The sequence below is a fragment of the Heterocephalus glaber genome, unplaced genomic scaffold (assembly GCF_053883595.1).
Source record: "Heterocephalus glaber isolate CG9 unplaced genomic scaffold, H.glaber_assembly_v1.0 deba00000768, whole genome shotgun sequence".
NCBI classification, from domain to species: domain Eukaryota; kingdom Metazoa; phylum Chordata; class Mammalia; order Rodentia; family Bathyergidae; genus Heterocephalus; species Heterocephalus glaber.
The window spans coordinates 434,926-460,602 of NW_028258162.1; the positions used below are offsets into that span (position 1 = coordinate 434,926).

The 25,677-nt window shown below is 53.6% G+C and overlaps 1 protein-coding gene across 4 annotated transcripts in view; it reads left to right on the forward strand.

Moving 5' to 3' along the window:
* Slc6a1 (solute carrier family 6 member 1) overlaps positions 1–18,858 on the forward strand; it is a 31,149-nt gene extending 12,291 nt beyond the window's left edge. For 2 of the 4 annotated variants that reach the window (XM_004874849.4, XM_087207174.1), the window contains exons 2-16: positions 3,389–3,443; positions 4,471–4,800; positions 5,538–5,669; positions 6,113–6,213; positions 7,542–7,651; positions 8,664–8,796; positions 10,003–10,137; positions 10,254–10,357; positions 10,780–10,904; positions 11,479–11,591; positions 11,889–12,020; positions 12,690–12,792; positions 14,078–14,178; positions 14,776–14,943; positions 16,624–18,858. In XM_004874849.4, the coding sequence (XP_004874906.1) occupies positions 4,563–4,800; positions 5,538–5,669; positions 6,113–6,213; positions 7,542–7,651; positions 8,664–8,796; positions 10,003–10,137; positions 10,254–10,357; positions 10,780–10,904; positions 11,479–11,591; positions 11,889–12,020; positions 12,690–12,792; positions 14,078–14,178; positions 14,776–14,943; positions 16,624–16,728 (1,800 nt within the window). In that variant the 5' untranslated portion in view covers positions 3,389–3,443; positions 4,471–4,562 and the 3' untranslated portion in view covers positions 16,729–18,858. Of the gene's footprint in view, positions 1–3,388; positions 3,444–3,645; positions 3,809–4,470; positions 4,801–5,537; positions 5,670–6,112; positions 6,214–7,541; positions 7,652–8,663; positions 8,797–10,002; positions 10,138–10,253; positions 10,358–10,779; positions 10,905–11,478; positions 11,592–11,888; positions 12,021–12,689; positions 12,793–14,077; positions 14,179–14,775; positions 14,944–16,623 lie in introns of all 4 variants that reach the window. The other 2 variants (XM_004874848.4, XM_087207175.1) reach the window with 2 other exon arrangements.
* The last annotated feature ends 6,819 nt before the right edge of the window (positions 18,859–25,677 follow it).

Here is a 25,677-nt window from a genome sequence, read left to right on the forward strand (position 1 = left end):
GGGCCGTGTCTGCTCCCTGATGGGGGTGGGTCACTGGCATACACCAAGGGTGGGCTGGGGGCACTGCAGACACCTGTTAGACAGCAGAGGGGAGCAGATAAGAGTGGAGATACAGCACCCCAGCTGCTGGCTTCAAGTCTTGGTGCCCCCGGCTTCTCGCTGGGTGAACTTGGACAAGTCCCTGTCCCTCTCTGTGCCTAAATGAGGGGCTTGATAACAGGGAGGTGATGGACAGTGCCCTGACCTGCCTATCAAGTGTCCCCCTTGCCTCCTCCTGCCCACTGAACTCTGCCTCCTCCTTCCCCATTGAGAGGGAGAAGCCAGGGCTCTCGGGTTCGCTCCTCTGTTGGATGGAACTGCACAGCCCCCAGGGGTTGCAGCATTGATTTTGCTCTCCCTGGGTATTGGGGTGCCCGCTGGCCTTCTCTGTTGTGGTTTTGGCAGACCCCCAGAAAGCCACACTTCTGGGCGCCCAGGGGCTGGGTGGGAACAGGCGGGACACCATCTGCTGGGGACAGTGAGCCCAGACAAACTCATCTCCACACAGCACAGCCCTCTGGCCACAGCCCCTGCCAGGCCAGCTCGCCTGGAGCTGCAGAGGGGTCACATAGCCCAGGCCGGGAGCGCTGACATCGCATCTGTCTGTGTGCAGCCCTGCGCGTCGTGTGGCTCTCGGAGCCTTGATGCCCTCACTGTGAGGCAGGACTAGTGATGATTCCCACATCCTTGTACACAGCACTTGCTGGGCGGGGCAGGTGCTGGAAACCATACCACTGTTGGAAGCAGCTCCTGCCGATCCCACGGAGAAGTGGGGAGACTGAGGAAAGAAGCAACTCACCTGCAGGTCCCAGGGATGCTGGGGGGGAGGCGTCCAGGACACACACAGGAGAGGCATGGTTGTGGGCTCTGCAGGTGACCTCGGGTGGCTGAGGGCTGCGAGGGCTGCAGCGGGAGCCACTCACTGGCCTCTCAGGCCCTTTCCCTCAGCTGTGACCTGAGGGTGTAGACAGGGCGCCAGTGTGGCAAGGAAGGTGGCCTCGGGTGAGGGCCTGGCACAGGGGCTCCAGCCGCGCCCTAGGTCTGTCCTGCCCGCTGGCCTGGACCAGGTCTGCCAGTCCCCATGGGCAACACTGCCACACTCGGCGCCTCTGGGCCCTGATTGAGGCTCCATTGCAGCACCCCCAGGCTGGGCAGCCTCAGTTTCCTTGTCTGTCCAGTGAGGGAGCACCAAGGCCCAGTAGGCACACAGTAAGAGTTTGCTCTTCTCCTGGGTGAGCGGCCACTGGCATGGCCCGGGCACACAAAGATGCTGAGTGCTCCTGGTGAACGGATCCCTGCCTTTTCCTGCAGCAGAGAATAGACTGCTTCTGCTTCCCCGGGCACAAAGCCAAACTCAATATGAAGTTTTTTTCTTGAACCTCCGCGTTTCAAAAAGAATTTAAAGCAAGTTGAGCGATTGCAGTCTAAAGTGAGGCTCTGTAATTTCTGTAATTACGGAACCGGAGTGAGACAAAGCAGGAGTGAGAGCAGCCTTGGGGGAGGGGACAGTCCCTTCCTCGTGCCCCATGCCCAGCCACCGGGGACAATGGCAGCCCTGAGACTCCGGCTTCCCCACCCCACGCAGCCGCCTGTCCCTCTGAGGCATGGGACAGAGAGAGCTTGTCTGTGACAGCTTCCACGCTCCCTCCAGCCTCGGGTCAGGGCTCTAGCATCTCTTGCCTGGGCACTCAGACTCCAAAGGGGCCCTTCTGCTGCCTTCTGGAGCTGAGACAGAATAAGGCAGGCGGCCCATCCCATTCAGAATAAGATCTGAGCTCTCACCCTGGCCCCCGCAGCACCATGGGACCTCGCCCCATCCACTGCCTCCACGTGATCCATCCCCACATGATCTCACTGGACTCCAGCCTCCTTGGCCTCCTTGCTGACTTTCAAACATACCCAGCTCTTTCCTGCCTCAGGGCCCTTACACTTGCTGTCCCACTGCTTGAAATACTGTATCCCAGCCTGTCACATTTCTGGCTCTTAATTCAGGCTGATTTTTTTTTTTTTTTACTCTGGCTGGTAAAACAAGCCCAGGGGCCAGTTTTGACCCATTTTGCCACTTCTGATCTGGGGCTTCCAAGCTGCACATGTTTTCTTTTTCTTGCCAGGCACCTCCTCATTCAGGATTGCCAGAGGCATTTCCCCTACTTGGTTTGTCCCCATCTTTCTCAGGGGCTTTACAATGTGGCCACAGGAGGCACACTGAGGAAGGGCAGGCTGTCATGGGAGTTTTATGCCTGTATTCATGAATTTCCCTCCACTTGGAATGCCTGCTCCCTCTTTTTGAGCCTGATGAACTCCTATTCAGCTTTCAAAACCCAGCCTAGACGGCCCCTCCTCTGGGAAACCTTCTGTTGGTGATTTAACTCATTCCTTCTGGGCCTACAGTGCCTTGCTTTCCTACATCTTGCAGCACTTGCCATAAGCTTCAGGTAAGCTTCGGGTAGAAAGAGTCTCCTTCAGGCCATGACCTCGTCCAAGACAGTGTCCTACTCAGCCTTGCATCCTGAGTATCCCTGGCTCTGTGCACACAGTCAGTATCTGTAGGACTGACCCTCTAGACAGGTGTCCGAGACATGTGTGGGCGCCTTTGAGGACGAGAAGCCAGGGTGGTGGTAAAACGTGGGTTGTCTGTGAGCCCCGGGATGGTGTTAGTGATGGGCACACCGTGTGGGGACCAGGTCCAAGGAGCCACAGAGCAGGGCTTCTTCCCAGCTCCTGGCTGTCCGGGGAGAGGGCTCTGTAAGTTTATTTTGTGTCATTTCATTAACTGTTAAAGAACATTCCAGAAATCAAAAAAGGAAAAAGCGTACAGAAGAAAACAAAAATCACTCCTCATCAAAGCCCTGGTTTCATCTTTGGGTGTACCCTCCCAGTGTGCCTGTTTGTGAGTTTTTATGAGCAGATTTGGGGGTGGAAGGGAGACTCGCTGGAGGGGGAGGGGGTACTTGAAAACCTGCTTTCCTGACTACACAAAACACCAGGCTCTTCCCCATGGTCTTACATGGTCTTTCATCACATTTCTGTATGTCCAGATAAGGATGCAGAAAATCGCTACATTAAACCTTGGCTTTATATATTTTGGGAAAAAGGAAACCATCAACTGGGTCCCACAGCTCCCAGTGGGGCTCAGGCGTGGCACCCCTGGGCCCCATTGGCTTCTCTTTTCCTTCTGATAAATTATGGAATGTGGTCCTCACATGCCCATCACAGCTGTCCCCAGCACCCAGGCCAGCACCACGCTGCCTGGACTGGCTGTGGTCACCGTGGCTGGGTCTGTAGACACGGTGCAGCCCACCGCCACTGCCTGCTCACCCGCCCCTCTCTTTCCTTCTGTGTTTGGCAGCTTGGCCCGGGGCTTGCAGGGACCTAGCCGGAGCTGACCTGTGGCAGACCATCAGGTAACGATGGCCCTTTCGTGGACTTGCTGCTCCCAGCCAGGTAGCAGGCACAGCTAAAGTGTGCCACAGTGTGACAGCTGCCTCTTTTTTTTTTTTTTTTTTTTTTGCGGTACCGGAGATCTAACTCAGGGCCTTGAGCTTTCAAGGCAGGCACGGTGCCACTGAGCTAAATCCCCGGCCTGACAGCTGCCTCATCTTATAGGTGGGGAAAATGAAGCTCAGAACCAGCAAGCATAGTACTTAGGAGGTGTAGCCCTAAGGTACTAGTACTCCGCTAACAAAAGTCAGGAGATTTGAACTCATGACTGCTCTCAGGCCAATTTCACACCTTGTTCTCCATCCATGCTGCCTCTGGAACTAAAGAGGTAAGAAGGATGCAGAGGATCGGTTCATCTTGGGGTGACTAGGAGCCCAAAGAGGTCATTCAAGCCAGTGGTCCTTTCCCAGAGGAGGACAAGGCCAGGCCTCGGGTATAAACATCTTCTTTTGTAGTTTGTTAAATGTATAGACTCGGGGATTTCCAAAAATCCAGTAAGAGATGTGCTGTTACCCTCATCTTAAAAGGTAGGGATAGTGGGGCAGAGAGGTCAAGATGTCTATGCAAAGTCACACAGCTGGAAAGTGATAAAGTGGACCGTGATCAGAACTACAGTCCCCATTGGGCTTACCCTGACCACAGCTTAGGAAGGACAAATCTAATTGTCTCCTAGGAGGCAACCATAGGGATCTTATCATTAAACACTGTATTTCTCTTGGGAAGTATGGTGGCCTCGGGTCTCTCTTCTGGGCAGGATGCACAGAGGGCCAGAGTTGGAGCTGGCTGGGCAGCTTGCGGCAGACCCTCACGCGCCCCCTCTGGCTTGCATCTTCCCCTCCTATCCTTCAGGGGTGGGGCTGGGGGGGTCAGAGGGCTGAGGGCACCTGCTGGAGCCACCAGCCTGCGTGGGTGTCACTTTATCACTGTTATTTTGGAGTAACTCTAGAATCCTGGTGCTTACTGTGCCTGTGTCCCACCTCTGTCCTCTAGGGTGACCTTCAACCGCAAAGCTGCTGTCCACGTGGACTGGGGCCGAGATCGTGCGTCCATCCGCCAGGACCCCCACATCCAAACTCCGAGACATGGCGACCAATGGCAGCAAGGTGGCCGACGGGCAGATCTCCACAGAAGTCAGTGAGGCCCCCTTGGCCAACGACAAGCCCAAAACCCTGGTGGTCAAGGTGCAGAAGAAGGCCGGGGACCTTCCCGATCGAGATACATGGAAGGGCCGCTTCGACTTCCTCATGTCCTGTGTGGGCTACGCCATTGGCCTGGGCAATGTCTGGAGGTTCCCCTACCTCTGTGGGAAGAATGGCGGGGGTAGGTGGTGGCCTGGTAGCCTCTCAGCTGGGTCCTGCTGGGCGCTGTCCGGGGAAACTGTAGGGCAAAAAGCCTTGTAAAGATTCCAAAGATTGTTGGTACTGGGTCTTGATTCTTGCTTCTTGCCCCTTTATCAAGTTAGTCAGCTCTCTGTCACTGTGACAAAATACCTGGAGATAATGACCTAAGGCGGAGCTGTAATTTTTGGCTCATAGTTTCAGTCCTTGGTCAGCTGGCTCCATTGTGTTTAGGCTGGTGGTGAACATCATGGTGGAAGGGTGTAGTGGGGAAAGCTGCTCAGCTCGTGGCAGCCAGAAAGTGGAGGGAGAACAAGGTCTAGTCCCCAAGGCTGCACCCTGTGACCCACTCCCTTCCACTGGGCCCTCATTCAGCATACGAGGCCAGCAGCCCCATGATCTGATCACTTCCCAAGAGCACAACAGCTGACCGCCCAGCCTTCAACACAGTGAGATTGAAGGACACGGAAGATCTCAGCCATAACAGATCCCAAAGGACAACTGTCCTCCCCTGCTGATGCCAAGCGTTCATCTCTTTGCTTTGCACAGCAGAGTGTGGGTTTTGAGCAGAGGGATGCCCTTGGTCCGCAGTTTGGCTTTGGGCACACTTTGGAAGCAGGACAGGAGATCCCCGAGGGGAACCTGGAATCATGGTGCCCTGCTGATGAGAAGTGTTTCCCCAAAGCCGTGGGGCCACAGCCTCTGTCCTGTCGCCTGCAGGGGCCTTCCTGATCCCCTACTTCCTGACACTCATCTTTGCGGGGGTCCCGCTCTTCCTGCTGGAGTGCTCCCTGGGCCAGTACACGTCCATCGGGGGCTTGGGTGTGTGGAAGCTGGCCCCCATGTTCAAGGGTAAGCACGTGGGGTATGGCCCTGGTTGGGGGGACCCTGCCCCAGGCCTTGTGAAGCCAGGGCCCCTCCAGAAGGCTCTCATCTGTGCAGAAGGGCAGTAGTTGTGTGGGGGGAAACTAGGTGGTCAGGAGGAAAGCAGACCCAGATCCTACCCATCCGTGAGCTCACTTCCCACCGGGGCCGGGGGGATTTCCTCCGCCCCTGCGCTTGGTGCCAGTGGGCCCGCAGGAGGCCTGTGGGAGCCATGATCACTGCCCACAGGCTGGGCCTGGCTCCCTGACACCCTGAGCCTGCTGGCCAGGTGCCTGAGGCCTCCAGCTGGTCCCTGCCTCTCATGGGCTCAGTATCCCCAGCCATGCCTGTGTCTGGGGTTGATGGAGGTAGTGGCCGGGTGATGGCTGTCAACACAGACCACGCGGGGGTGACACTGTGCTCTCTCCTAGGTGTGGGTCTGGCCGCAGCGGTGCTGTCCTTTTGGCTGAATATCTACTACATCGTCATCATCTCCTGGGCCATCTACTACCTGTACAACTCCTTCACCACGGTGAGCCAGCCTGCCCTGCCCGCCGGGGGCACGGCATGTCCTCTGTGGCCCTGTCTCCCCCAGAAGTTCTGGCACTGTGTGATGACTATGCTCCCTGGCCAACATCTGACCCTCCCAATGCCCCTGTAAGGGGACTGGTAACCCATTTTGTGTGGTGGCCTAAGTTCAAATCCTGACTCTGCCATGTACCATATGTCCAACAGGCTAGGAGGAGACTTAACCTCTCTGGGGCTTGCTGTCCTCACTGATAAAATGGGGATAAAATTATCATTCCACTTCTGGGTAAACACCCAGAGAATTGAAAGAAGGGTCTCAAAGATACTCGGATCTGCTCATGCCATGTTCACAGCAGCATTAACCACAGGACATGACCCAGGGTCCAGCCGAGTAGCATAGTGGAGGTTACTCAGCCTTGAAAAGGAAAGGGGCTCTACTAGCAGCACAGGGGTGGAACAGGATGCTGTGCTGTCCCAGAACGCATGCCGTAGGACTCCACTCGCATGAGACAGGAAGCAGGAAGTGGTTCACAGGGCCAGGAGCGGAGGGGCTGGGAGTTAGTGTTCAGTGGAGACAGAGTTAGAGCTGGGTGCGGAGAGATGATGATGATGGCTGCCTGTGATAAATGTACTGAAAAATAATCAAGAAGGTAAATTGTATATGATACAGCTCTTATCACCAAAAAAAAAATTGGGAGAAAACAAGATGTGAACGTGGGTATGTATGGAGGCTCATGCCTATAATCCTAGCCAGTCAGGAGGCTGAGGCAGGAGGATTGCAGTTTTGAGGCTATCCTGGGTAATGTAATGTAACCCTGCCTCAAAAAACTTAAGGACTAAGGATGTAGCTCAGTGGCAGAGCATTTGCCTAGCATGTTTGAGGCCCTGCATTCAATCCCCAGTACCAGAGAGAGAGAGAGAGAGAGAGAGAGAGAGAGAAACAGAACAAAAAGTGAACCCACCCCATAAGGCTCAGAGGCTCAGCAGAAAATAGGTGTGAAGTGTCCAGGCCCCACCTGGCTCGGAAGAAGCACCACGTCCCTGTTGTCATTCCTGTGCAGTCACAGAGCTGGGTCATGGCCCAGGACCCTGGCAGTGCAGTTCAGAAGCTTTTCTCCTTGGGCCGCTTGAGGCTCACCTTTCAGCCCTGACACTTGGCAGCTGTGTGACCTCAGGCAGGCTGCTGCCCCTCTCTGATGCTAAGAGCTGCTGGGGAGGAGAGGCAGGGACAGGAGAGGCCTAGGGGACCATGAGGGTGGGCGGAGCCAGCTTGGACCCTGTTTGCTGCCCTGAGGGCTCCCAGGCAGTGTCCATGTGACCGTGTCCTTGCAGACACTACCATGGAAACAGTGCGACAATTCCTGGAACACAGAGCACTGCTTCTCCAACTACAGCATCGTCAACACCACCAACATGACCAGCGCCGTGGTGGAGTTCTGGGAGTGAGTGCCGGAGTGTGGGCCCAGGGCGACATGGAGGCAGGGGAGGGTGGGGCCTCTTCCTGCCCAGAGAGAGCTGGGCACCAAGGGGCCACAAAGGAGACACAGCTGCCAGATGCTGCTGAAAGGGTTTGGGGGGAACCGCACCTGTCCTCGTCACTCTCTGGACAGTGTACGGACACTGCGCTTGATATTCAAAGCCACCTAGAGATGGTGTAGGGCTTGCAGCAGACCTCCCAGGTTATGTGCCAAGGCCCTGCATGTTCTGTCGGGGACCCCAGGGCCTGTAGTGAAGGCCACGTCTGTGGACTCCATCATCATCAGAGGAGGGCTGGGGACACTGCCGTGACAGAATGAGGTCCCAGGGCCCAAAGCTCTGTGTCGTGAAGGGAGTGGCTTGGAAGGCCCCGGAGCTTGTGGACAGGATGAGCCAGAAGAAGTGGCACCCAGGCTCTCTGTGGGCATGCAGATGAAAACCTACTCCAGCCGTGGTTGGCTCTGCCCACTGACACCTCCCACTCACAGCTCTCCTGGACACACTCGGGCTCTATGCCATCATTCAGCCATTTGCTCCATACATGTTTCCTGAGCACCTACTATCATGCCAGTGTGATTAGAAAGATGGCTATGTGAAGACAGGACCCTGCTAGGGGAGGCACACACAGGTTTCCTGGCATCTTCATGGGAGGGATGGCGGCTTAGAGAGAGAGAGAGAGGAGGTAAGGCTGGCTCCCAAGGCAGGGCATCTGTGCTTCACTCTGAGAACAGGAAGGAGCTGTTCGTTGCAGGGCACAGTTGACAGTGGGTCCCCTAGATGCCTCTGGCATCCAGGTGAGCAATGACAGGGCTGAGCAGCAAGTCCTGCTCTCTCTGACCTCTGACATTTCCTAGTGACACTGTGCTGGGCCTCATGGTCTCCACACAAACCAGGGAGGATGTGTCCCCGCCTGGGCACCCTGGCCCCTCCATCTGCCCCAGCCCCTGTGACTCTCTCATGGCTGCTCTGTCCCACTAGGCGCAACATGCATCAGATGACAGATGGTCTGGACAAGCCGGGTCAGATCCGCTGGCCGCTGGCCATCACCCTAGCCATTGCGTGGATCCTGGTGTACTTCTGCATCTGGAAGGGTGTGGGCTGGACTGGGAAGGTAGGGATGTGCACGGTGACTGTTGGCCAGATGAGAAAGTGGGACTCAGGGAGAATAAGAAATTGACCAGAAGTCATACACAAAATGTTGAAGCCTTTCCTAACTCTAAGGGCAGCGGTGTCTCCAGAGGATGGCGGCTGCCTTTCCTACCCTACATTATTCTAGAGCCAAGTCCGGGGCATGCATTAACCCAGAGAATAACCCAGGGTGGAGGTCACAGCAGACTCAGAGACACAAGGTCCTCTACGTTCGGAAATCACCCTTCCCACAGGGAGCAGAGAAACACAACTTCATACAACATCAGTCTTTTGATTATCAATTTGACAAAAATAGTTCTTGTATTACTGTACTCGCTGCCAGCACTGTGGGAAAGCCGCTCGCTCTACTGCTGGGTGGAGCCCAGTTCCAGAAGTCAATTAGGCAACATGGGCCAGAGCCCCAGAGAAGCTGATTCTCTGACTCAGTAATTCACTGCTAGAAAGACTTCCCAGGAGAGGAATAACAATTTTGTAGATAAAGATTTATATGCAGAGATGTTCACTGTAGTATTTACATTCACATAAAATTAGAAGAATCCTAAATGGAAAACAGGAGGGGCTGGACAGTGGGGCCCCGAGGGACCATTTCGTATGACTAAAAATGACACTGTACATGACACAATGCTCAGGAGACAACACTGTATGTGCTGTGGGTTGTTAAACTTAAAACACATTAAGTAGGAAGGAAGCTACATAATTTGAGCTTCATTTTGTGAGAAAAGGTGACCAGACATCCCCAGGAAAGCCTTGCAGGAGCAGCGCTGAAATGCCAGCATCCACACCCTGACGGAACAGCCAGCCCCTTACTGTCTCCTGTATACCATGGCCGGTCCTAGGGCTCAGGAAGACCAAGATGTGAATCACACAAACCCTGTCTCTCCTGTTACCTCTGCTCTAGGGCCTGCTGAAGGGGATGTGTGTGTTCATATGTAATTTCTAAATTTTCCAGTCATCCCACGTATGACTTGGGTAATTTAAAAATCAAAAGCCAAGAGGAAGAGAGGGGGACAGGAAAAAGCAGGCGCTGAGCTGGTCGGCCCAGACGTCCAGCAGAGGGTTCTGGGGGTGGACATCAAGCTGGCATCTGGGGAGGCCTCCTGGAGGAAGAAGGCCTGGCCCCGGATGAGGCAGGGCCAAGCTGGCGGTGACCCTCGCCCACTCCCTCCAGGTGGTCTACTTCTCCGCCACCTATCCCTACATCATGCTCATCATCCTGTTCTTCCGCGGAGTGACGCTGCCCGGGGCCAAGGAGGGCATCCTCTTCTACATCACGCCCAACTTCCGCAAGCTGTCTGACTCCGAGGTGAGCACCCCTTTCCTCCCGGCCCCACTCACCAACCTCAGATGCTGGTCCAGGCCCCGGATCCGGACTGCAGCTGCGGTTATTAGTGGGACCACTTTCCACCCTCCTGCCCACAGGTGTGGCTGGATGCGGCTACCCAGATCTTCTTCTCCTACGGGCTGGGCCTGGGGTCCCTGATCGCTCTCGGGAGCTACAACTCTTTCCATAACAACGTCTACAGGTGCCAGGGTGCAGCTCTGAGCCTGGTTCTTCCTGGCCCACCCTTTCCTCCCAGCTTCCCCACTGCCTTCCGGGCTGTAGCCCTGCCCCTTTCTCCAGACCCCGCCCCTTCCCTCAAGGCCCCGCCTCTGTTTTCCATGCCCCCCCCACCCCCAGGCCACGTCCACACTCCGCCCCCAGCCTTTCTCCTTTGTGCCTCCTTTCTTGCCTTCTTGGTCACCCTGCTCTGAGCCAGCCGCTCAGCTCAAGGTCACTCCTCTGGCCCCATTTCTTCCTGTCCCCGATCCTTTTGGCCCTGCCCTCCCCTGTGCCTCGGGACCTGTCCTCAGGGCCACCTGTCCTCAGGGTCACATCTCCTCCTCCTGCCGGCCCTCCCTGACTGCTGCCCCGCTGCAGCTCCCTGACTCAACGCCCTCCCTCCAGGGACTCCATCATCGTCTGCTGCATCAACTCTTGCACCAGCATGTTCGCAGGCTTCGTCATCTTCTCCATTGTGGGCTTCATGGCTCATGTCACCAAGAGGTCCATTGCCGACGTGGCAGCCTCAGGTCAGCGCCGCTAGGAGGGCCCTGCTGGCGGAGCAGACGCTGCACACCAGGGGCTATGTCAGCTTTACGACACAAGGCCCTCAAATGGTTGCTTTTGTCCTGTCAACAAAGTGCTCTCACCAAAAACTGCCCACTCTGTCCCCTCCCCGCTCCCTGCTTAGCCACCCGGGGGGGGGGGGGCAGCGTGCTCCACTGAGGCCCTGGAGACTCAGGGGTGAGACTTCCTGACCCTGTCTGTGCCCTTCTGAGGTTCTGGTCTCCCCTACCACAGTAGCCCCCATGTCACATCCCAGGGACCCTCCGGGTGCCATCCCTGCCCACTTTCAGATCCAGACCAGGGAGGTCCCCTGCCCCACACCAGCAGGTACTCTCCTCCCCCTGGCCCGGCCCTGCAGCCCTGGTCTGGACGCAGTCATAGCCCTGCTCCGGTCCTCACCTGGCGACCTGGCCCCCAGCCTCCCAGCAGCTCCGTCCTAAGGAGTCTTCTGAAGATGCCAGGAAACAAAGCCTGGGAAGTGGGTGGGTACTAAAGGTGTTCTGAGCGGCAAACGCCTTTTTCTCCCGCCGCCCCCAGGCCCCGGGCTGGCATTCCTGGCATACCCAGAGGCCGTGACGCAGTTGCCCATCTCCCCGCTCTGGGCCATCCTCTTCTTCTCCATGCTCCTGATGCTGGGCATCGACAGCCAGGTGAGCACCCCCACACCTTGAGCCCCCCACCTGGGGCCCCTCGGTCCAGAGCAGGCAGAGAGAGGAGGTCACACTTGGGTCCCTGTGAAAATGACCCAGACTGATAGAATGTTCCACCCCAGGACACCTGGGGGGCAACTCAGACACCATCCCCCTTTCCTGAAGGGGAAACTGAGGCCCAGAGGGAAAGAACTCTCCTGAAGTCCCAACGTGCGTGAGGGGTAGAAGGAGGCTGCACCCCAGGGCTGGCCGGGTTGCAGTGGGGCTGGGGCAGGTGGCTGACTCTGCTCCCCCCAGTTCTGCACTGTGGAAGGCTTCATCACTGCGCTCGTGGATGAGTACCCCAGGCTCCTCCGCAACCGCAGGGAACTCTTCATCGCCGCCGTCTGCATTGTGTCCTACCTGATTGGCCTCTCCAACATCACGCAGGTGGGCTCAGTAGACACCTGCACACCCAGGATTCTTGGGCCCAGGTAGAAGTTCGATGACATCAGGGAGTAAGTTTCGGGAGAAAAAGAGGACTATGAGGCCGAGAACGTTCCACAGGTTGGGAAGGACTCTGCTTGGGACAGGTGGTCATGGAGGTCTCTCTAAGGACATGACAGCTGAGCTGAGACTTTTGACGAGGGACGGCCAGGCAGGGAAGCCCTGGGGCAGAGAGCACAGCAGGTGCCAAGGCCCTGTGGTGGGCATGGGCTTGGGGAGCTGGAGGGACAGGAAGGAGGCAGATCCTGTGGCATCTGGGTCAGAGCCGACTTGACTTGGTCTCTGTTTCTTTATGTGCTATGTTATTGTCCTGGGTAACCCAGGGAAGGTTTTGGCAGGGAAAAGGCATCTTTTAACAAAAATGGCTTAGTGACCACCTCCTCGCTCTGCCTCCAGCTCTGCTGGAAATGGGGTGTCTCCCTTGGCTACCTGGACTTCTTCTTGATCCCCAGATAGCGAACATCCACATCCAGTCAAGCTCACAAAGCCTTCAGCTCTCCCTCTAGTCTATCTTCGAGCTTTCTTGCCGTAGTAGAGCCAAATAAAATCCGCCCTCTTCAGGCCCAAGCTGAGTGCTCTGGGTGCCGGGGGCACCCTCCTTTCCTCTTCCAGGGGGGCATTTATGTCTTCAAACTCTTTGACTACTACTCTGCCAGCGGCATGAGCCTGCTGTTCCTCGTGTTCTTTGAGTGTGTCTCCATTTCCTGGTTTTACGGTGAGCATCAGCCTCCTCCCTTATTCATTCATTCATTTATTCCTTTCATCAATCATCATTCAACAAACACAAGTTGAGCACCAGGCCTGCCCCCCACAGTAACTAATTTGGTCTTCACAACCATTCAATGAGGTTTTGTTTAGAAGACAAAAAAGGAACCATTAAATACATTCATTTTAATTTTTTTGGGGGGGGTACCAGGGCTCAAACTCAGGACCTTGCTCTTGCAAGGCAGGCAGAGGCACCACTGAGCTAAATCCCTGGCCCTAAATACATTCATTTTAAATGGGGCCAGCACTTCATAAATTTGGGGATAAAAAGGGTTGATTGAGGTTTTACCTAGAAAAGGGAAACCCAAACTCCTGTATTTTTTTGAAGCTTTAAAGTTTAGGGCCAGGGATTTAGCTCAGTGGTTTCGCCGCCTGCCTCGAAAGTGCAAGGACCCCAGTTCGATCCCCGGTACTAAAAAAAAAAAAAAAAGAAAAGAAAAAAAAGAAAAAAAATTAAGTTCCACTTTTGATATCAGTGAGGCTATAGGGACAAGTCTGCGCTGAGATAGAAGTAAGGAACACTGGGTTGCGTGTTTCTTTTTTTTCTTTTTTTTTTTTTTTTTGGTACCAGGGATCGAACTCGGGTCCTTGCGCTTGCGCAGCAGGCGGCAAAACCACTGAGCTAAATCCCCGGCCCAGGTTGTGTGTTTCTTTTAATGTCCTTCCCTGCACATTTGGTTACCAGAGCAAATCAAGTGTTTTGGAGGGGACAAGATGCTCTGTGTCTCCTCCAGGCATACCTGCACCTCACGCCTTGTCATGGTCCCCTGTTCTCTCAGACCGGTCTAGTCAATGACTTCTTCTGTGAGTGAGAGGTGCCAGCTGGGCTCTGGTGACTTGAAGACGTTCTGCAGTTTTGTTTCTTTTAATGGGATTTGCGGTTCTTTACAACCAATCACTAGTAAGAGACCATCAGGGGAAATGCCCTATCCAGTTAACCCACTGGAGGCACAGCTAGGACAGAAGTGGTGCAGGAGGGACATGGGGAGAGGGACCACATTTGTCTGTCCCCTTCCCTGGTGGCTCTCTGTATGTTAGGGTGGTTTGCTTTCCTACTTGCTTCTGGAATGGCCTCTGGAATACTCCCAGCACAAAGCATCAGGGCTGGGTTACAAGGAGGAAACTGGGGTTCAGAGAAGTGGCGTGTTCTGCTCATGGTCACTCCTCAAGGAAGTAGGAACCCACTGTGCCCACTGCTTGTGCAGCTCCCCATTCTGTTACTCCAAATATCACAGGTGTCAACCGATTCTATGACAACATCCAAGAGATGGTTGGCTCCAGGCCCTGCATCTGGTGGAAGCTCTGCTGGTCCTTCTTCACCCCAATCATTGTGGCGGTAAGGATGAGGCAGGACCACCTGTCACAGCAGGCTATCTCCAGCCCAGGCAGCTCCATTCCAGGAAGCTGCTTCAGGGGCAAAGGCAGTAGGAGAGGTCCCCAGGGCCCTGGCCCCCCGATACCTTTCCTCTGCATCAGTTGAATGGCCCAGATGACCCATGACATCATACTCACGTCCTCAAGGACAAGGGTGATGTTGGTCCTCAACCACTGAGGGAGGGGGCTCAGCCAGCCTGTGTCACTTGGCCATAAGCTCTGGAATGCACTCAGCCTCTCTCTCCAGGCGACCTTTCCTCCTTCTCACAGAGCTGCTGGGATGGTGGCCTGGGAGGCTGAGTGGTGTCCTGCTCAGGTGGGGCTGATGTCCCTTGCTGTGTTCGCCATGTGGGGTGGCTGGAGGGATTCTGAGAGAGGCTGGCTTTCCCTGTGTCCTCCTCAGAGAGGGTGCCTGTCCTATTATGCACAGAGGTGCCTGTGTCCCAGCAGCACTCTGGGTATCAGGATGGGGTCAGCCGTGGGACAGGGTGGAGGGCCAGGGCCCTGGCTGATCCAGTCTGGGTAACCCAGTCCCTCACCCCCCCTCCCCCCTCCCCAGGGTGTGTTCATTTTCAGTGCTGTGCAGATGACGCCCCTCACCATGGGCAGCTACGTCTTCCCCAAGTGGGGCCAGGGTGTAGGCTGGCTCATGGCTCTGTCCTCCATGGTCCTCATCCCTGGGTACATGGCCTACATGTTCCTTACCCTGAAGGGCTCCCTGAAGCAGGTAAGCCCCTTCCCACCCAGCTGAGAGGCTGCTGGTCCCCTCCCCCACATGCTGACATGGTCTTGTCCCTGAGGAGCTCCTGGTCTAGTTGGGGAGACAACCAGCTGAGAGCTATGGTGCTGGAGTGAGAGGGGTTCCACCAGGCTATGCCGAGGAGAAAGGCCCCCGGAGCTGGGTTGAGAGGATTCACCAAGGCTTCCCGGAAGAGGGGATCTCTAAGGAGCATCTGAGAGTCAACCAGGTGTAGTGGTGGACACAAAAGGAATGTTCCTAGAAGGGGGGGAGGGGCACACAGCATGTACAAAGGTCCAGGGGTATAAATGGCATTTGGCAAACTGAAGGGAGATGGGTATGGCTGAAGAGCAGAGAGGAGCAGGTAGGGGCAATGTAAGAAAGTCAGGTGAGATCACAAATGGCTTTGGAAATCGGGACAAGAACTTTTTTTGTTTTCCAGTACAGGGGATTGAACTCAGGACCTTGTGCTTGCAAGGCAGGCATGGTGCCACTGAGCTAAATCCCCAGCCCAGGACAAGAACTTTAAACTCTATCCTGAGGGCTATGGGGAGCCCTTGAGTGTTTGGAGCAGATGGAGGGCGGGGTCAGACTTGTGGAGGCTTCCTCTGGATGTCACTCTGAGGCTTACTGAAGAGAAAGTGTGCTCTTACCCTCCAGGAGAGGCAGCAGCCCACTGTCACACGCAGGCTGGGATCCCTTAACCAAATCCTTGGGACCAAAAGTGTTCCTGATTTCAGAGTTTTTCGGATTTGGAAATATTTGCATACCAATGATGAGATATGGGGTAATTTTTGCCTGACGGTAACTTCAGCCAATACTTTAGCACACCTGTGTTTTGCCTCACCATCTGTCACACCAGGTCGGGAGTGTTGTGTTGGCACTCAGAACTTACAGACTTGCGGGCACTGGGTTTCAGATTCTCAGACGGGGGCCACTCAAGCCGTGCTGCATGCACACCAGCTCTTTGTTAATTTGCACAGAACTGGGAACGAGGCAAGGCAGTGCAGGTACCAGGTGGGGACTTGTAGGGCCAGCACAGGCAGAGGTGACCTCCAGGAGGGTGGAGAAGCCCACCATGGAGTCCACCAGGAAGCCATCTGCTCAGGATTCCCCTGAAGCTGTCTCTGCCACAAGGGGGCGCTCTAAGGTCGAAGACACAGGATTCTGTGCAGCCCCTGGGGTTGCCTGGACAGTCTGTTCCTGTTGCAGATAGAGAAACTGAGGCCCACAATGGGAAGCTGCTTCCCAGCCCTTGCAGTGAGCTGTTCGCAGAGCTGGAACTCAGCCTCTCTGTCCAACTCCAGGTCCAAAGCTTTATCTTTCCAAGAAAAGGCTTCGGGTCTTAGATAAGACTGGCAGATAGGGAAGAATGTATGTTCTAGTAAAGGAAGGCAAACAATTAGCAAACTAAAACTCCCAGAAGATGCGTATGTGTCTCATGGGAAAAAAGTGAAGTAGGGGCTGAGAGAGTGAGGGAAGCAGAGAGCAAGCTGCACAATCATCTGAAAGGATCCACATGCAAAGGCCCTGGGGCAGAGTATCTGGCATATTTGAGGAGGCCAGTGTGGCTGAGTGGATCAGCAAGGGTGGAGAGCGGAGGACATGAGGCCTCCGAGGTGGACCGTGCCCAGAGAGCCTCACACCTCCCTCCCACGGTACCCACAGCGCATCCAGGTCATGACCCAGCCCAGCGAGGACATTGTCCGCCCAGAGAATGGCCCAGAGCAGCCCCAGGCCAGCGGCTCAGCCAGCAAGGAGGCCTACATCTAGGGCTGGGCGCTTGCAACCCGATGCTGTCACCCCCACCTGGCTGAGCCCCAGTGACCGCCACTTGATGACTGGACATCTTCCATCTGCACCTACCTCAAGTGGCGCGTCCTGACACCATCAGCTCTCAGAGGGGCGAGGGGGACAGCTGGACCTGAGCAGCCCCCACCACAGACAGCGGCACCCAGCAGCTGCCAGTGCCTGGGGCTGGTGACCTTTTTTGTGGGGCCCCTAAGCACCAAGCAGCCGACTAGCATTTGTGGCAGCCATGGTAGCCCGTTTTTAGCCTGCCAGCGAGAGTGGCCGGGAGAGGCCACACACGCTCCTGGCTTTTAGTCGTTTTCCTGACTGTTCTCTTACTGCCAGACCCTGACTGTTACATGGGACTCTGCAGGAAGCCGGTTCTGCCAAATGCTGCTTGGGACCCACAACATGGGCATTTTGTTCAACGGGACCACAGGGGCTTCAAGCTAAGGGGCAGGAGCCAGTGGAGCTCTGACTCCTCAGTTGTGGGCTTCTCCCTCCCGAGGCAGCTGACACAATACCCGAGACCTCAGGTGGTGTCCCCTCCCCTTGTCCCCAAGCAGATGGGTCCCTGGGCAGCTCCAGACTGTCGATTTTGGATTGGACCTCGCCCACGTGCCCCTGCCAGAAGGGCTCTGCGTGCTGGAAAAGTGCTCCATGCACAGCTGATTTCTCTTGGTGGCCACTGAGGGCGACATCCCCAGCAGGGGCGCTTGTTCACTGCCCACCTTTACAGAGCACAAAACCCTGCGGAGAGAATGAGGGGAAGGGGCTGTCCCAATCCAGGCAGACCCAGCTGTCCCTCAGGCTCCCTCTTACACTGTCACTCGCACTGCCACCCTGTTTTCAGCTGCTTCCTCCTCTCCTTTCCTCAGTCCTCCTCAGCAGACGCTGCCACAACCCACCCAGCCCACAAACTGAGGCGCCTGTGTCCTGCCCAGCCTCCGCCCCACCCCACTGCAGGCTTCCAAAGCCAGCCGTGCTTTCTCGGGAAGTGGGATGTGTCCCTTTCAGGAATTGGCTTGGTGGTGTTGGTGGTGAAGCTGAGTCTTGGGGGTCTTAGGAGCTCCCATGGACGGGCTTTTGCATTGGCCAGGAGAAGGGGTCCCCATAACAAAGCAGAAGTCTCGCCCCGTAGCACCTTAGCTCATTAGCTTGAAAACTGTGTTTCCTGACTAATCCTTATTAACTATGGTAAATACTGTGACTGTGGGTTTTTTAGTCTCTTCTCATGCTCATCCAGAAGCAACCAGCATACCAGCTCTTGCAATAAGGTATTACCCTCAGAGCACCCAGCACATTATTGTAGAGAATTTTAAATGTCTGTATGCACATAGGTACGCACACCATGCACATATGTCCCCACATGTGGCATGAAGGGTCTGCAGCCTTCCCGAGGCCACCTGGAAAATAGTTGCATTGCCAAGGCGTCCCAGGCCGTGTGGGGAAGCCACACTCCAGCTGCATCCAGTTGTGAGGTTCTAGGCTTAGGATGGAAGGACCCGCCACTGTGTCTCCCAGCCCCACCCCACTGTCCATGTGTGCGTTCTCTTAGGGGACAGGTGGGGACTCCCTTTTCTTTATCTTCAATGTGAAACTGAGACAGTCTTTCTATGATAAACACAGTATATTTAATGTTTGTAAGCTCCTCTAAACTTCGATGTTTGGCAAGAAATCCCCTAACTGATTTCCACCCAAACTTACCTTATAGAGCACAATATTAAGTCTCATACATTTACTGTGAGATCTGTGAATATGTGTAACTTTTTTTTTTTTTTTTTTAGTATTTGCCCGGGGTGGGGGGAGAGATATTGTATTATCATATATGCTTTTTTTTGCAATAAGGATTTATTCTCAGAACATCAAGTAAATCTATCTCTATATTAAAAAATATATGTAATATATACATATTCAAACTATATACAGAGCCTGTTTTAAAAAATTACAGTATTATTTAGTAAAATTATCTGTTCTATGGACCAAATGTAAAATATTTATAAATGAAGATGCATTTTAAATGTCTATAAATGGTGTCATAACTAGAGCACGGGCGTTATGTAAGTTTCTAAGAATTTAGAGGAAAAATAATAAAGGTTCTATGATATGCAATATCCGACCTTCACTTCTTATGTGTGGTGGCACAGTAGCCTCTTTCATCAAGACAACACGTAGACCCCAACCATTTTTCCCCAACAGAAAGGGATTTGGGCTTAAAATCTAGCAAAATGGAAGTGGACTTTTCCCTAATTGTAGGATGAGTGGGTAGAAAATGACTCTGAGCTACATGAGAAGGTGCTTTCCCTGTGTAAGAGGTCAGTGAAATAAAGGTCTAAAACCAAAGGATAAAAGCTAAAACTGCTGGGCTTGGAATTTAGCTCAGTGGTTTCGCCACCTGCTGCACAAGCACAAGGACCCGAGTTCGATCCTCGGTACCAAAAAAAAAAGTTAAAACTGCTTTCATTAATGACAACCATTCATTTGCTTATTGATCTCAACACTTCATAATTTTTTGGTTTAAAAACATCTCATTTAGGAAAATGTGACTCCACAGAGAAGTCATAAGGACAGTTGCATAGATGGCCACACATACCACATCCAGTCACTAGTGGTTGGCTCATCTGTTTTCCTTCTGTCCCTTTTGTCCCTGTCCATCAAGGTCCCATCTGGGAAAGGGGCCCTGAGAATATGACAGGATGAGGGACCCATCACAGGCACAAGGGTCAGACGAGGGTCTGAAAGGGGGGCTGAGCAAATCTCCCCCATATTCCTTTCCACCTCTTGCACACGGTCTTGGAGGTGCCCCATGAGCACAGGATTCCAGTGGGCACATGCAGAGGGGCTGGGTGAGACTCCAAGCCACCAAGAAGGTGCTCAAGCCCCAGTGACCAGGGAACCCACATATTCTTCCCTGAAAGGGGGCTGTGGTTTGAAATGAGTGTTTCCTACCAAGGGCATGGACTGGAGCATTGGTCAACAGGGTGGTGGTATTAAGGTGGGGGGACCACATGCCATCCCCCACGAAGCCCTCACAGGAGCCAGCACCAAGCTGTTTGCACTTCCACCCTCCAGAACTGGGAGCCCTTTTCTCTTAAGCCCTTTTCCTCCTAAGTTACACAGCCCCAGGCATTTTGTGATAGCCTTGGAAAACAAACTAACAGCAAGCTATACACGTGTGGCCAGCCAGGCACATGAAAGACCACGAATCCCTATTTTCCCTTTCTTACTCATAATTAGACAAAAGTAAAGAGCATTGGCAGAATGTGTGCATCTCAAGAAGTGAAATAAATTTTGAATTTAATTTTGGGCAGCTTTCCACTATTCGGGCAAGAATGAAATGCATGTGCAGGTACCAGCCTTGGAATATGCATATATTGTGTAATTGCACATTCAAGCTAAATGTGCGCATATTTCTGTTTGCATATTATAAAGATGAACAGGAAACTTTACGCTAATACTTTAAAATTTCTTTTATTTAGAATAAAAATAGCAAATAAATAAACATCAGGATTAGTTGAAAGACCGCAGAAGGAAAGAGAGACTCTATTTTATACTACAGCTTCACTTTTCTCCTGCTTTTGGAGCCAATGGCCTTGCTCTTTCCTTTAGTACCACTATCTGCAGGTTACAACTCTGGCCCTGGCAAGCCTCCAGGAAAGGGTTATAGTTTGGGTATTGAGTGTCTGTCCCCCAGAATTTGTTAACGTCTCATGTGCCAGGCCTCTAAAAGGTAGAGCCTAGTAAGAGGAAGTGAGGTCACGGGGGGTGTGTCCCAGAAGGGACGCCCCGCCCCTTCCCGTCTCTGCTGCTTCCTGCTGAGGTAAAGTGGCTCCCTTCTCCAAGACATGCTCCTGCTCCAGTCGCTGCTTACTGTGGCCAGAACCACAGGAGCGGGAAGTCCGGCCTGAATCCTCTGAAACCATGAGCCAGAGCAGCCCTTCTTCTTTCACAGGTATTTTGTCCCACGATGGACACAGGAAGGGCATGGCTGGGCGAGAGGACCGTGGGGAGGAGACAGGCGTGGAGCTGCGAGACAGGGACTTGGGGGAATGGATACCAGCTCAGCCCAAGCTTGACTCCTGCTGTCTCCACTTTCGCAAGATTATTATCACTACTTTTTCACTAAACCATTCGAAAATAACTTGCTGGTTTTGAGCCCTGCTCTTCCTAAGTAAACAAGTCTTCCAAGAGCCAGGACCTTCTTGACATAACCACAAAACACTTATCAAATCCAGGGGACGTTCCCTGCTGCCGCGCTGTTGTCCAGCCCATAGCCACAGGCCTCCAGCTGTCCTGAGGATGTCCCTGAACACGGTGCACTGCCTTGGCGTGTCCCTTAGCAGGCATTTTTGAGCACCTGTTATCTGCCAAGCAGAGGTGACCCTGCCACCCCCAGACTCACAGGGGACTGATCTGGCGGCCCCAGGGCCTCATACCTGTCCCCTCTGAACAAGAAGCAGCAAGGCCTCTGTTTCCATCAGCCTGTGCTTTTCTCTGAAGCAACAGCGGGGATTTTTATAGGCATTTCAGAAACAACACAAAGCCAGACACAGTGGCACACACCTGGAATCCCAGCACTCTGGGAGGCTGGGGCAGGAGGATCGAAAGTTGGAACCCAGCCTGAGGAATTTAATGACTTACAAAACCCTGTCTCAAAAGATAAAAGGGACTGCAGATGTAGCTCGGTGTGAAGACCCTGGATTCAATCCCCAGTACTGCCAGTCAATGAAGGGGGGCGGGGGGAGGCGCCACGCCCTGGTTGAGGGCCCAGTTGCCTCCTCCATTTCTGCGGCTGCTACTTTCCTCTCTTCCCCTCCTTCCCTAGCTAAACTAACGAAGCAACCCGAGGTGGAGGCTCACACTCCAAACAGGACCACAAGGACTTCCCGCAGGTCCCCTCTGCCCCTCCTGCCTTCTGCTTTCTTCAGGCTCTCTCCCGGCTTCTCCCCTCTCCAGCTTCTCAGGAAAGTCAGAAACAGGGCAGAGGGCTCAGGGTTGGGAAGAATCTTACTAGACATCTTACTGGTTCTGTTCAAAGCTTGAATTATTTTTAGGAAAGTGCTCTTTCAAGGGCAGTGTACACTCACTGCCGCTGGAGAGCTGGTCTGAAGGCAGATTTTGATCCACTAGGTCTAGGGTGGAGTCTGAAGTTCTGTGTTTCTAACAAGTGCTCATTTACTGCTCATGGACCTTTACTCATACTTTGCATAAAAAGGATCTAAAAAGGAGCCATCCATTTTCTTAAATATCCATGGGGCATTTACCACCTGCTTAAGAAACTGACAGAATCTTTAACTCAAACTGACTACAAAATAAAGAGAATTTGTTAATTCATAACAATTTCCAGAAGTTCAGGTATAGTGAGATCCAGGTGCACAAAGGCTGGCATCAGGAATTAGTCTCTGTCCACCTCTCAGTTCTGCCTTCTTCCAGCCTTGCTCTACCCTCCAATTGTCCATACTCTTAATGATGGAAAAGAATAGGCTTCCAGCACCTCCAAGCTTACATCCTGCCAGATTGGCAATCACACTATAAAGTAAGCATCTTGTCCCGTAATAAGTCTATCACAGTCCTGGGATTGGGTCTCATTGGATCAGCCTAGGACACATGCCCATCTCATAGCCAGTCAATGTGACCAAGAGCATGGAATGTGCTGAATACCCAGGCCTGGTCATCTGGTCACCCCTTGAGCAAGAGGCTGGACCCGTTACACCAAGCACATGGACTGCAGGTGAGAGAAGAGTTGGGTCCCAGGGCAGATGGGGTGGAGTGGAGGCCCACAGAGCATGACACCCACTCATCAAAGAGCCCAAGAGAGGCCTTCCTTGACAAGGGCTCCGGTGGCTGTGCCATTTGCTGTAGCTTCTGCATCTGGGTCCATGCGGACACAGATGGGGAAGTAATAGGTGCTTCTGAGACAGGTTTCGATGATCTGGGTGATTCTTCAGCAGACCTAGAGGTGGACATCAGGAACACCTGGTCCAGACCGCCATCCTTGCTCACTTGGATCATGGGACTCCTGACTTGTCTCCTCCCTCCAGTCCCACCCACCATGGTCCACTGCTGCACCAGCAGCCAGGGTGAGTTCTTAAAACACCTCAACCACAGCTTGTGTCCCTGCTCTAGCTCTTCCACGGGTCCTCCCCATGCCTCGAGAACTGTCTTCCTCCCTCCTCCAGCCTGTGCTGTTCTTCAGGATGTGGCCAATACCTTCCTCGCCTCCATGCATGCCACTCACACTCTCCTTCACAGCCTGTGGCCTTGGAGGCCATGTCTCTGTCCCTTGAGACCTTCAGACTTGTCTGCTCCAGGACCTTCCCTCTGCCTGGGCTCTGTAGGATCACCAAGGAAGCATCAAATTAGCTGGAAGGCCAGCCTGACTTGCTGGAAAAGGAGCCACCTAGGCAGGGAACTTGAGGATGCCTGAGCCATGGGGGACAGTGTCCCAAGCCACCCAGAGCCGGAGGATGAGGAAGAGTGGGGGAGGACAGGATTAGAATAAGCAGAGGTGCAGCCACTGGAACACTGGGGCCTGGGCAGAAAAACACCTGGTCTTCCACATCAGTGAGGCCTCAGGCCTTTGTACCTGCTGATCCTCCTGGCCTGCTTGCTCCCTGATAACCTCCTGCCTGGCTCCCTGCCTTCATTCAGGTCCCTGCTCTAATGTCACCTTACTGAGCCAATGACCACATTAGCTAAAATGACACTCCCCCATCTCTTTCTATGCCCCCAACCCTACTTTCTTTATCATATGTTCAACATTCATATGTTTTTAATTTATTGTCTGTCTCCCCCACCCCCTGCTACACTCCCACTATGGAGGAAGCTCTGGAGGAATGGGGAGTTTTTCTAATTCACCTTGGTGTCATAAATGCCCAGAATAGTGCCTGATACACAGAAGGAGCTCAAAAAATGGGTGGGTGGGTGGGCAGATGGATGGTGGATAGAGGGCAGTGACAGGGTGGGCTGACAGATGGTAGATAGCTGAACTCTGGATGAGTGGAAGGATGGATGGTGGATAGATGGATGATGATGGATGGATGAATGCCAGGTAGATGGATGGGTCATGGGTAGATGGCTGGCTGGCTGGACTGTGGATTGTAGACAGATAGATGGATGTGTGGGTAGATAGATGGTGGGTAGGTGGATTGATGGATGAGCGGGTAGGTGGGTGAATGGTGAGTGGATGGATGGTGAATGAATGGTTAGATGGCAGATGGACATGTGGTGGCTGAGTGGACTGCTGGGTAGATAGGTGGGAGGTGGGAGGTGAGGGAGTAGACAGGGAATAGCAGTATAACAAGTGTCAAGGAAACTGGCTCTGTGGTCAGACGGCCCTCCGCGTGAGCTCTCCACACAGCTCTGAACATGTCACAGTCTCTCCGTGCCCCAGTTTCCTCACAAAATTGTTGAAGTGCACTGAAACGAAAGAGGGAAGGCACATAGCCCCGTGCCCGGCACAAACTGAGCATCAGCAAACAGCGAGTGTTATTAGAGGAGCCGTTCCAGAAATGTTTCCACCCCCACCTACCCATCCAGAGCCCTGGGTTTAAAGGATTTGTCTGTCAAACCGTCACTTACTAATTAAGCCACTTCCCTTCCCCCCTCTTTATTAATCTGATGTGGTGCTAATTAGAGCCCCTGATTAGCGTGGGGAACCGGGGCGCCAGTACCGCACTGATGGCATTCCAGCAGCAGCATGGAAATGTGGCATTTGGGTCCCCTGCCTACCCTGGTGCTGGGTGATCATGTGATTTCCCCCTCTCTCTAGTATGGAACAGAGCTTCCAGATGTCCACCGGTGTCCCCATGGACCCTGCCCTGTCCTGGGCAGCAGGTGGGGGTCCTTAAATGTTTGGTTACAGTTAATGCTTCTCTTTAAAGCCCAAGCCATCCGGGGCAAACAATTTCCAGGCCCCTTGGTCCTGCTCACAGAAAACATCACAAAAGTGCCTCACAGCTCAAGTTGTGTGGCCTCCTCTGTCCCCTTTGGATAAACTCCCAGCAGCAGAAGAGTGGAGTCTAAAGACCTGTGCACTGGGTGATGGGGTGGGGCGCTCTCACCATGCAGTCCAAGCTTCTCTCAAAATTATGGCGAGCCTCCTGCCTCAGTTTTCCAGTGCGGGGATAGAAGGCATGTGCCACTGTGCCAGCAGATTGTGCATGTTGAAGGCCGCTCATAGTTGGTAATGAATTATCCTCAAGGGAGTCATGTTCATTTTCACTCTCTGCAGGAGAAGTGTGTGGTAATGATCAATTCCCCATGCCCTTTCCAAAACCAGCACTTAATTTTTAAATATTTATTTTTCAATTTCACAGCTAAAAGTATCTTAAATATGAGCTTATATAGCTTTGAATTTTAATGATGGACTTCTTTTTTCAAGTGGTGGTTTCTGGCCTTTTGTATTTATTTTGTAAATTTGCAGCTCATAGGCACCTTGGTTTTTGTGTACACCTTTAAAAAATACACTCTGTCAGTCACCTTTCCATTGCTGGGACACGACACCTGAGAAAACTTGCCATTTCAGAGGTTTCGGTGCATGGTCACTCGGCCTATGGCAGCACAGCACATGGCAGCAGGAGCCTGTCTCCTGGCAGACAGGATCCAAAAGGAGACCGGAAGGGGCAGGTTCCCCTGGACCCTCACTTCCTCCCACCAGGCCTCACCTTCTGAAGATTCCACCAGTTCCAATGGCGCTGTGGGCTGGGACCCAGCCTTCAACACAGGGACCTTAGGTGACACTCCAGACCCAGAGTATAGCAACTATTAAGGATGTTAACACTCCCTCACGTAGGCTAGAATGCACATTAGCCAGGTGTGGTGGGAGACACCTGTAATCCCAGCACTGGTTGGGGTGGGGTGGCTGAGACAGGAGGATCACTGGGAGTTCAAGGCCAGCCTAAGCTACATAGCAAGACCCTGTCTCAAAAC